This window comes from Convolutriloba macropyga, chromosome 11 (assembly GCF_964194025.1).
Source record: "Convolutriloba macropyga chromosome 11, txConMacr16.3, whole genome shotgun sequence".
Taxonomy (NCBI): Eukaryota; Metazoa; Xenacoelomorpha; order Acoela; family Convolutidae; genus Convolutriloba; species Convolutriloba macropyga.
This window is the reverse complement of record NC_134478.1, coordinates 16,685,396-16,698,264: the sequence shown is the minus strand read 5'-3', so window position 1 is coordinate 16,698,264 and position 12,869 is coordinate 16,685,396. Positions and strand designations below refer to the sequence as shown.

At 33.2% G+C, this 12,869-nt stretch overlaps 1 protein-coding gene across 1 annotated transcript in view; it reads right to left on the bottom strand.

The window, feature by feature from the left end:
- Positions 1-10,772, bottom strand: part of LOC142349055 (uncharacterized) — a 30,302-nt gene extending 19,530 nt beyond the window's left edge. The window contains exons 1-3 of the mRNA XM_075400468.1: positions 10,731-10,772; positions 6,750-6,861; positions 2,772-2,920 (exon numbers count right to left, since the gene is read on the bottom strand). Of these exons, the coding sequence (XP_075256583.1) occupies positions 2,772-2,920; positions 6,750-6,861; positions 10,731-10,761 (292 nt within the window). The 5' untranslated portion in view covers positions 10,762-10,772. The remainder of the gene's footprint in view (positions 1-2,771; positions 2,921-6,749; positions 6,862-10,730) is intronic.
- Between the last annotated feature and the right edge of the window lie 2,097 nt (positions 10,773-12,869).

Below are 12,869 nucleotides of genomic sequence, written 5' to 3'. Positions count from 1 at the left end.
TAATACATGTAGCCTATACCTAATCTTAATACATGTAGCCTATACCTAATCTTAATACATGTAGCCTATACCTAATCTTAATACATGTAGCCTATACCTAATCTTATTACATGTAGCCTATACCTAATCTTAATACATGTAGCCTATACCTAATCTTAATACTTGTAGCCTATACCTAATCTTAATACAAGTAGCCTATACCTAATCTTAATACATGTAGCCTATACCTAATCTTAATACATGTAGCCTATACCTAATCTTAATACCTGTAGCCTATACCTAATCTTAATACACGTAGCCTATACCTAATCTTAATACCTGTAGCCTATACCTAATCTTAATACATGTAACCTATACCTAATCTTAATACATGTAGCCTATACCTAATCTTAATACATGTAGCCTATACCTAATCTCAATACATGTAGCCTATACCTAATCTTAATACATGTAGCCTATACCTAATCTTAATACATGTAGCCTATACCTAATCTTAATACATGTAGCCTATACCTAATCTTAATACATGTAGCCTATACCTAATCTTAATACATGTAGCCTATACCTAATCTTAATACATGTAGCCTATACCTAATCTTAATACATGTAGCCTATACCTAATCTTAATACATGTAGCCTATACCTAATCTTAATACATGTAGCCTATACCTAATCTTAATACATGTAGCCTATACCTAATCTTAATACATGTAGCCTATACCTAATCTTAATACATGTAGCCTATACCTAATCTTAATACCTGTAGCCTATACCTAATCTTAATACACGTAGCCTATACCTAATCTTAATACCTGTAGCCTATACCTAATCTTAATACATGTAACCTATACCTAATCTTAATACATGTAGCCTATACCTAATCTTAATACATGTAGCCTATACCTAATCTCAATACATGTAGCCTATACCTAATCTTAATACATGTAGCCTATACCTAATCTTAATACATGTAGCCTATACCTAATCTTAATACATGTAGCCTATACCTAATCTTAATACATGTAGCCTATACCTAATCTTAATACATGTAGCCTATACCTAATCTTAATACATGTAGCCTATACCTAATCTTAATACATGTAGCCTATACCTAATCTTAATACATGTAGCCTATACCTAATCTTAATACATGTAGCCTATACCTAATCTTAATACATGTAGCCTATACCTAATCTTAATACATGTAGCCTATACCTAATCTTAATACATGTAGCCTATACCTAATCTTAATACATGTAGCCTATACCTAATCTTAATACATGTAGCCTATACCTAATCTTAATACATGTAGCCTATACCTAATCTTAATACATGTAGCCTATACCTAATCTTAATACATGTAGCCTATACCTAATCTTAATACATGTAGCCTATACCTAATCTTAATACATGTAGCCTATACCTAATCTTAATACATGTAGCCTATACCTAATCTTAATACATGTAGCCTATACCTAATCTTAATACATGTAGCCTATACCTAATCTTAATACATGTAGCCTATACCTAATCTTAATACATGTAGCCTATACCTAATCTTAATACATGTAGCCTATACCTAATCTTAATACATGTAGCCTATACCTAATCTTAATACATGTAGCCTATACCTAATCTTAATACATGTAGCCTATACCTAATCTTAATACATGTAGCCTATACCTAATCTTAATACATGTAGCCTATACCTAATCTTAATACATGTAGCCTATACCTAATCTTAATACATGTAGCCTATACCTAATCTTAATACATGTAGCCTATACCTAATCTTAATACATGTAGCCTATACCTAATCTTAATACATGTAGCCTATACCTAATCTTAATACATGTAGCCTATACCTAATCTTAATACATGTAGCCTATACCTAATCTCAATACATGTCGTCCGCTATAACTAATCTTAATACATGTCGACCGCTATAACTAATCTTAATACATGTCGACCGCTATAACTAATCTTAATACATGTTGGCCGCTATGACTAATCTTAATACATGGCGGCTATACACAATCTTAATACATGGATATTCTATTCCTAATCTTAATACATGGAGATTCTATTTCTAATCTTAATACATGGAGATTCTATCCCTAATCTTAATACATGCAGATTCTATTCCTAATCTTAATACATGTACGCGCCTATACCCTATCTTAATACATGGAGATTCTATTCCCTATCTTAATACATGGAGGGGGACCCTACTCCGAAAATACCGCTATACCCTATCTTAATACATGGGGCCCCCACCCCCCCCCCCCCCCCCGGGACTATCACTCACCTATATACTACTACCAACGTTACAAGGGGTTATCTGTTTAGGTAGAATCGCGAATTATTTGAATTTCAATTGCAGACAAGACCATTAAAATTTTCTCGAATGTTGAATTTCTACTTCGTAAAACTAGCGGGTGCTAGCTTACTTTTGATGTTCAGTATATATTTTACAAGTGCTCACTTCAGAGGTAAAAAAAAGAATTAAATAAATCGAAACAAAAAAGTACCATTTTCAAACGTGGAAACACTAACTTGGTTACCGATTCTTGAGCATTGTTTTCTTGTCAAAACGGGAATCAGGCGAACAACTTCATTAATAATAAATTATACTGCGCCGATTTCAATGCAAATCTAGTCTGAACTCACAGATTCCAATAAACCCACCAACTTATATTGCGATTTATAAAAAAAGTATAGATTGTTTCGACTGAATGTTTCGAGTGATTGGTTGTTGAAAATATACTCACAGTTTGCTTTGTCATTTTGCTTGAATGAAAACCAGTTGAGTTCCTGGTGAGAATAGAAAATTTTTCTCTGAAACTCTTGCAAGTCACCTTCTTCTGGCTGTCTCGATTTCATTTCTGTTGTGTGGAACCCTTGTAGACAAAACCATTGGCTGCAAAACAAATTGATGACATAAACTCAGCCCAGGTTGAGGTCCCAGAACAAAATGATTTATAACCAAACAGTTCATGAATAAAATGAACTGTCATTGGAGCATAGCAGACCGAAATGGCCTCTGATCAGATTTTGTCAGACTGTTCTCATGAGGGCCTCCTTTATGAGAGGTCGTGCCGGTCTTGGACTCAATTAATTTGAGGAAACAAGACAAACTAACATTCTATTAATTACATCACGCGCTTTTCGGCACACAGGCGAGCAAAGATTTTATATAAAAGAGCTTTAAACAATTCACAGAGGTTAGGGTAGAGCAACCGGAATAAATAATAAGCGGGAAAAACATGGAATACGCGGAATGAGCACATGAAACGCATGCAAAGACTGGAATGAACGTGGAACAATGTAAAGAGTTGAAGCCCATACAGTTTGCGGAATGAGAAAAATAAGAAATTCAGTTGATGGTAGGGGTAATAAGTAGTAGGAAAGAAATCAAGTTTTTTTTAATCTTCAAAAATGTAAATTGAAAGTCATAACCATAACAAAAACGTTTGGTTAAATATTTACATTTTTAAAATCGCTTCGTAAATATATGAATAGTTTGGTCTTTATACTTCAGTAGAAAAAAATTCCTAAAGCCTAGTATATGTCTATCTATTGGAACACGTTCATGCAGTTTGACCATTTCGCTGCTTAGCTTATCCTTAAATTTATTTTTAGTTTTTTCTTTTCGGATTTCAATTGGTAAATTATTCCACTTCCTAGAAAAATTTCAGATCAGTGACCTGTCACTCCATTTGGATTGGCATTTATTCTTTAGAAAAAAACTGGACATTTCTGGAGTTTTTGGTCAATTCGTACTTTCCAAAAATCCTGAATGAGGAGTTTTTGGTTTCTCGACTGCTTTCTTTATATTGTGAGAGGAAGTAAAAAAAATTTAAGAACTCAAACTTTTTCAATGAAAAGCTCTGCTGGTAAACTTTTGTCTTTCAAGAAAAGATCTCGTGCACTGTCAAACTTTTTGCGCAAGTGGCAAACCTTTATTCCCCAGTTTATTTGTCTATTAACTCTCTGAAGTGACATAACCGACAACGATTGGAAAAAATTGTACTAAAATTGAGATGGGACAAAACAAGTGATTTAATAAGACAAATGCAAATGTAAATCAATGTGCTGAATGAGATGGGGAAAACGTTGAGGAGGTCAGGGAAAATCCAAACAGAGGTCGAAATTGTTAGCAAAGTTCATTAAAAGCGCAATTATAATTCACTCTAATCTGAGAGAACTTTAAAAAAAAACAAAATATCAATCCACTTTTAAAAAGTTCAAAAAGCCGATAATATTTGTATACAGAGTTATTCTTTCTTCTCGTAACAACAGATGGTTTTATGGGAAACTAATAGGCCTCTTTGGCCAACAATTGGAATTTCTTGTTGATCATTATTTTCTCCGTTATCTCTAAGACTTCAAAATTGATTGCTGAGTAATTTTTGATATCGAAGTCGAAAAAAAGCAGAACAGTTCAACAAAAAATTAAAATACAGATAAATATTTCACTCCTATATAACTTTATGATTACTTTCTGAAGCTCTTACGACGCAAAATAGTGAATTATGGCAAAAAAAAATATTGATATTCAGTGATGAAATATATTTTTGTAAAAAAATGAATTAAGAATCACTTAATATCTTTTTATTTAAAGTGCATAAGTGTATAAGTAATCATTATGACTCTAAATTGAGCCTTGCAAAACTGCTATTCAGAAACAATTTTGTTGAAGTTGTCATGCTGCCTAATCACCCTAGTTAACATCTCCACATTCAAAAAGGGACCATAACATAATATAGCCGGGGTCTAAAGAACACCTTGATGCCAACTCGAACTTCGATTGCCTCAAATTTTAGTTGCCTCAAAGTTTCATCACGAACAAAAATTTTAGCCGGAGTAGGAATTTCTGAGAAAAATTTTGATATAATTAGTTGTTTTGTATGTTAATTACTTATTCAAAAGGTAATGAGAAAAGTCATTCAAAAATTCCAACTGCTCATTTGACTACTAAAAACGCTTTGAAGCAAAATTTTGGTGACTTAATTATTAAATTGCGATACTTCATCAACATTGTTAAGTGTTTCGTGATGAGACTAAACTCAATTGCGTAATATTTCTTTAGAGAAAAATCAAATTGAAAACCCCAAATGTAATATACGTGAATAAAACGGGAAACATTTAATCATGCAGATAAATTCAATCTACACTTAAAGCCGTCAACTCAACCGTGGTACCTGCTTTGGCATCCGATCGTCAAAAAAAACATTTGAAAAAAAACTGTAGATTGCTGGATTAAAAATTGTGTCAGAACATATTGCACTTTTTTGTTCAAAATTCCGCTACTGTAGTTTTGGAGCAACTTCTAGGCCAATTTATTGTTCCACTTAAAAAAGGTGCTTGCTTAAATATACAAAACAGTTTTTTTGTTTCAGCAATTCAAAAAATTGAGTAGAGAGTTTCTATTTCAAATTTGCGAGAACACATGCATTTTTAAAGTTTCAACCAAAAGAATGATAAATCCAATTAAAATCTCATTTACGCACATTAGTTATCTTGAAGGAGTTTGGCACAAAAATGGCTTCAGATTTCTGGCAGAACAATAAGTATATTGAAGAAATCTGGAAGCAGATGCATAGTATTGTACGAATCAGCCAGATTCCTACAAGATAACCATCCATTTTTGGCTGGGGGTACCGTTCCTTTCCCAGGCCTAGACCTCGACTAATGAAAAGACTTTAAATTCTAGTAAAGGTGGCAATATTGACCACAATTAGACGGTGTCAAAAAAGACTGAAAAGACTAAAGACGGACCGATGAAAAGACCTTGTTTGGCTGTGATGAAATGACTTTTAGCTGGACCCATGAAAAGACCTTTTTGAGTCCAGCTAAAGTCTCGTTTGCAAACATTGTGTCGAGCTAAAGTCCAGTCTTTAATTTGGGTAGAGCTAAAGTCTTTTGTAAAATCATGGGTCGAGCTAAAGTTTTTTGAGAAAAATTGGGGTCCAGCTAAAGCCTCCTGAGAAAAATTTGAGTCGAGCTAAAGTCCAGCATGTCTTAAACTCGGGCTTTAGTAGTCAGAGCTGGAATGAGTCGAGTATGGTCTTTAAAATAGTAAATTTTGATAGAGCTTTGTCTTTTCATAAATCTCTACCTGGGCCTGGGTTATGGCTACATTTGACAAAACTTGGAATTGAAACTGTTGCTCAACTTTAGTGAATACATAATTTTCGTCTTATGGCCCACTCCATTTTCCTTTTGTTGGACATTAGCCGGGCCATAATCGTACCAAGCTGGAACTTTTGCTTAAACCAGATTTAACCATGCTCAATTTTTGTTCCAGCTCGACGCAATTTGTGTGAGTCTCAACCCAAAGAATCTCGCTCAGATTTCAGTGATCGTTATTGTTTTTTAGAGGTTGTTAAAAATTCAGAAACTTAATAACCTCTAAAAACCACTCCTGTGAGCGGACACTGAGGCCTAAGTCTACATTTTGAGACCCATAGCAAAAATGTAGGACAGTTTGATCAGAGTTTTATTGGTCATATATGGCCGGATTTCTGGTGCTTAAAATTGGGATAGTCCCTTCAGGTCACACTTTGAGGTTATCTGATCAAGAGTTGACTACAGTCTGATGTAGTCTGATCAGAATTCATTACAGTCTGAGCTGGTGTGATCAGAGTTCACTAAATCATGAGGAAGTCTGATTATAGAGTTCATTACTGTATGTAGAGGTAAAATCTTAAAGGAATGAAAATTTTTTTAATAAGATTGTCGCATACCTGTACTGAAGACACTGTTTTCCAAGCCCATCTTTTTCGAATGGCAGAATGAATGTAAGTGATTCTCGGATTTGATTGGAGCTGGAGAACTCAAGTGAACTGAGAGCGAGAACTGAAAAAAGTTGACAATGAGCTTCAATTAACAATAGCTTAGCACATTATTCATCAGCTCTACTTTTTTTGTTTAGACATTCACTGATAATCAATTGTAATGTACCCGGTCAAGTATGCGTCTTTCCATAGTTCTGTGACAATAATTATAACTAAATTAAATCGGTACCAATATTAAAGAAAAGAGCGCGGCCAATTATAGGCATGTACAAAAACTTGCATCCTTCATAACACTGCGAAGTCATACCTAAATTAAGCATAGTGAACTACTCAACAATGAAGGAATGTAATCTACTTTCCTAAATTCAATGGAACCGAAATCTGCGAAGGCCAAATCGGTCATTAAGAATTACACTATGGTACCAAAAAGCTAAGTACAGCATGATTTCTGCTTTTAAAACATGAATCGTGCTTCATAAGCATGATTTTGCGGTAAGGCAAGAAAAAAGGTGTGAAATCTAGAAATTTTAAGGGAAAAATTTATTCTCACTTTCTCCTTCGCTTAAACAGAAAAAATGGTTAAACCGCTTTGTTCTTTCACTATTTGCCAAGATGTTACGCTACAAGGTGTCGGATTTTCATGGACGAAAATACAAAAGCAACCCAACTTTGAATCAGCATGCAGGATCCAGTGCACGGTATGCATACAAACGTTACTTGAAAAATAACATTTTCTAGGCCAAAAAATTGAGCAGAAGACCCCCAAAATTGTCAAAAAAAACGTTAATTAGCGATCTTTTGAAATCCCAAATTTCACTGGATTGTTTAGAGTTACTCATAACGCTTTCTCTTGCTACGATACAATTTACAGAGGTACAGTTAGATGATTTCTCAAAAAGTATTGTGTTTTTTCAAGAACTGCTGCATAAGAGTCAGTTCGAAGAAGAAAAACAAGTATTTTTGCTCACAATGGTGTATCAATATGCTCAAGAAACCTTTTTCTGGCAGAAAGTTATTTGTGCTAATAAAACAAGGGTGCGCATCTCCAGTGCCGGAACTGTTCCAGTTTTCAGAAGACAAGATCTCTTGAAAAAAAAACATAATTTTTGAGTTCGGACAAACGATCAGTTATGTTTTGGGTTGAGGTAAGATCAGATGAACAGAAAATGCTTGTTAAGTGTCCCGACAGGCAAAACGCTGACGGTTATATGGAACGTTTGAAAAATTACAAGAAATCAATGCTTTTCTGTTCATTATTTTTCAACAATATAATACTCCTGTGCATAAGTCGAATACTATCGGCTTTTTTCCAAGAGAAGAAGTAGAAGATATTAGAATGGCCAGCATGCAGTCCGAAACTGAATCCTATTGGACATTTCTGGGCAATTTGGAAGCAGCCATTACGAAAAAAGACGGATTTTCGGGAAAATTTAGAAAAAAAAGTGTCTCAAATTGGAAAAAAAATGACCCGGAAGTCGTGAGAAACCTGTATGAAAACTATACAAACCGGCCGCTAGCCGCTAAAAGGGCTAAAAGTTTAATGACGCGTTTTTAGAGAACAAATTTTGCCCTCGCAGATTTTGGTTTATTTGAATTTTGGCAAGTAGGCTCCACATGTCTTGTGGAGCTTATTTTCATATTTTGCGAAAATGAGCTACATTCAAAAGTGTTAGGTACTTTATATGTAATAAAAAATTATTTAACCATAATCCAAAAATTTTTGATGAATTCCATGAAAAATTAAATGCTAAGTTCCAATAGTTTTTTTGAATTCCGTTTTTTGCATGTTCTCGAATTAAACTCGTTTAATTGTTATCATTTTTAACGCAGCCAGCGTCAATTAACTGACAGTTAATTAAAAGCTTTTTTAAATCAATATTATACGTGGCTGAATTACATGATTTTTTATTTTCCTGGTTTGATATAAAGACGTGATTACTAATTTTTGGTTTTTTTCTGAGTGAAAACAAAACGAAACAAGATGTGCTCATTGAAATGAGCACAATTCAAATGATTTTACCTGTTGTCATATATGACCTTGACTGATTACCGGGATTTATTTATGGCCGTCAACCCGGATCTTTAAGCTAAAACTTTGTTTAAATAACATCTGGGTTAATGGCAAAAAAGCATTCAGTTTAATATTCAGTTTAATAGCCAAAATCATTATTTTCAAAAAAACTCACATAGAACGAAAACCAAAACAAATACAGAGCTGATGAATTTTCGGTTTAAAAAGATTTACAAGCGCAACTCCATCCTTACATCATGTTTTGATGCTTTGTTTCCTTTTTGCATGCACATTGTTCCCTAACAATCAGAACGGATTCGGGAAATCAAGTTTCCGTTAACTGTTGAAATTAACTACCTTAAAAAGTAGAAAACATGCTACGAAGCTTTTCAAATTAACTGAACCACTAACTGAGTCCACAAACTAAAAATCACCGTTTTTTTTTCAGTCTTAGAACACATTGTTCAATAATTATAAAGGTCGAAATGATGAAAAGGGCAGTTTGTAGATTTAAGTTTTTCTACTATTGCTAAAACTAAATACGACGTGAAGTAAAAAATACGCCAAAAAGATTATCAACTAAATACCTCAATTTAAATATTGCCCAATTTTTTGCGTAATTGCCCTCTCGGAGTTTTATAAGCAACATAACACAGTGATTTGGAAAATAGTTCTGCGCTGATTTAGATTTTACTGTGAACAATTTGTTTAGTTTTTTTCTGAAAAAAAGGCTTGAACAAGTTCACCGCACAATTAATCAAAACTAAAAGTGGATAAAATCTATATCTAATCTCTGCTTTAGAATCGATCGTCAGTTTGCGCAATTTTTGTTTTGAAAAATAGGGATTTGAAAGAAGATAATTGTGTTAATTTGTATTTGATATTGTGCTTTTCAGAAAAATATTGATGTAAATTTGAGGAGTAAACTAAAAAACTTTATTCGATCTGTTTTTCTAAAATAAAAAACACGTAATCTCGTATGAATTATAATACTAAAAAATTTCAAATGAACTAGTGTTGATTTACTCAATTTACAACAATACTCAATTTACAACAAATGAATTAATTGTAAATTGAGTATTGAGTCATCAAAATAACGTATCAATTATTGTCAATCCTGTGAGCTGCAAGCTATCTGCTTACAAAGAATGATTCATCGGCTGACATTTCGGGACACTAGCCGATAAAAGCTCATAATTAGCATCGACCGCCCAGTTTGATATTTGTATGTATAGAAATGGCTACGATTTTGTTATTTAAATTTTCTAAAGATCCTCAGCCCAAAACTGATTAGACATAGACACTTTCTGTCTGGATCGGTGTGGATGTACCTGTTTCCGTCTGGTAGCAGAACCTTGGGTGTTTTTTGTTTTAGGTGTGGGTTAGTGTGATTGTGCTGGCGCTTTCGTGTGAAATCACTTTCTCTTCCTCTTGCTCTCAGTTTGTATTTATGTGTTTATGTATATATTCATGTTTATATATGTATACTTTGCAGCTCACAGGATTTCAGATATCTATTTGACCGTTTCCTCTCCTGACTTACAATAAAAAAACGCACTTTCAAATTCGCAAATTCTCTTCCTCTTGCTCTCAGTTTGTATTTATGTGTTTTTATGTATATATTCATGTTTATATATGTATACTTTGCAGCTCACAGGATTTCAGATATCTATTTGACCGTTTCCTCTCCTGACTTACAATAAAAAAACGCACTTTCAAATTCGCAAATTCAATCTCAACTTCCTTTTCAACTTTCGTTGATTTTAGGCACATTTTTACACGAGTTTTAAAAAAGCACTCGAAAAATACAAGAAAAATTAACATTCAAAAAGTGCTAGTTTTCCTATCATATGCAAACTTGATGGAAGTTATCTGTCTTGTAGTAGCATAATTTCGTTTAAAAAGGAAGAATTACGTACCAATCAGAGAAAAATATCTTGGGAATCTCATTTTGAACGAAACGCGACCATCAGATATTGGCGATTAATTAGAAATAAATATTATATCTAGATCAGTTTATAAGATAACTGCAATATAAAGAAACAACATGACATCAAGGATGATAGACAAACCTTGGACTTTACTTAATCGCGAATATAAATTTGTTCACTTTAAAGAAACACTGCAAACAAATAATCTTTAACTCAAAACAATTTTAGATAGAAGTCGCGCCTCGCGTGCTGCATGTCGCGTGTCGCGTGTCATACTTCGCGTGTCGCGTTTTGTTTGATTTACTTTTGCTTACTTTGTCAAATGTAATTCTTTCTAACGAGTCAGGTGATAAATATTTGTCTTTTTGCTTCAGTTCAAAACAGTCTATGGTGACTGGATTCATTATTTTAGCTTGTTTATCCACTTAAGACCCCCCCCCCCCTATTAACATAAGAAATAGCCGTCTGTGATAAGAAAAAAATTTGCGAAAACAGCCAAAGCGTTTCTCTTTTTGGCTGGCAGGACCAGTTTAGCTCTTTTAAAACGATAATTTTAATTTTAGGAAATTTTTCTCAAAATGAGACAATATCGAAAATTCTAGATCCGAAAATAGTTGGAGCGTTTTTTTATATGTAGTGAAAAAAAAATAGCCGGAAGAATTCCGCAAACGACCCGAATTCAAATCCCCCGAAATAACGGCTTTGCAAATAGCCCATATATTCTTGAAGAACGGATCAATTCAGAGAAAACAACAATCTTAAGTCAAACAACAAAAGAACATTAACAACAATGAAAATAAATGAACATGAAAAATTCAATGTATCTTTTATTTTATACAAGCGCACATACAAACGTATGAGCGTACATTCGTAGAAAAAAAAACCACTTTGTACAAAAATCATCTTGCATTCCTTGTAGTAATCAGTGCCTCGAGGGTTTTAATTCCTTACCGATAATATCAAAAAACGATACAAAGGGCCAAAAATCGGGGGATAACAGCAAAATATTTGAAAAATTATCAAGCTAGCGTTAATATCCCGTTATTTACAAAAAAATCAAAAAAGGTGAATATTATTACTTTTGTCAACAATAACCTGTTAGATAACAATTAGAATCCTCCAGCCAAAAAACAAACAGCTGCAAAGAGAAGCTGCATTTAACTTAATTTAAAATATTGGTTGAAAACTGTGTCGTCAATTTGTTCTCGTAAATCAGAGAAATTGTGGAGTTCATATAAACTTTTAATGTTAATCATAACGGGAACTACACACGAGTTACTGGGTTTCGATTTAGGATAATCAACAATTTGGCATAATTTTCACCTCATCTTTTGGGAAATTAGTGTGTGCGGAAACTGAAACCGCTTTTTGATAAAAAAAATACCCTGCAATAAAGTAATGTTTGCACATACAAATTTATAAGCTATTTGAACATTAAAGTACCTTTTGGTTTCACTCCAAAAAATCGACAAAAAACTGTTGATGAATGTAGAATGAAAAATCGTCGAAAAAAATAAGTGATCTATAAAATATTGTCGGCTAAAAACTGTCGAAAAATATCGATGAGCACTATCAATTTCAGGCTTCTTAACCTTCGCTATTGTTTCGCCATGATATTTTGCTATCTTTTTACACAAATTCAAAATTCTTAACACGGTAAAAAAAATGTTTGTTCTTTGTTTGATTTAGAGCATAAATTTCAGAAAATTTTATCTGAATTGTCTCGTCTCAGACATTTTTTTGTTTTGTTGCTTTCCATGAAATGTAGAATAACTTTGATATCAAAGTCGAAATTTTTCTGAAGTATAAATAATGCACGCAGCTTACCATAAAATTGCATTCTCACAGCCACACCACAACGTTGGAGCTTGAATAAATAAAACTCCTGTCATAATTATGCTTTATCACTTGAGATAAGAAAAATACCAAAAAAACTGATCCAAAGATATTTATAGAACCAACGTGATTTTAATTTTTTTTAAAAAAATAGATATGAAAATTTCAAAAAGAAATCTGGAATCTTTCAGAAATTAACTTTAATCATTACGTTATACAATGTGTGAAATTTTCTTTATTAAATTTTCGTCAACCCCAAAGAACGTTTTGTCAGTTTCAAATTTATGCTTG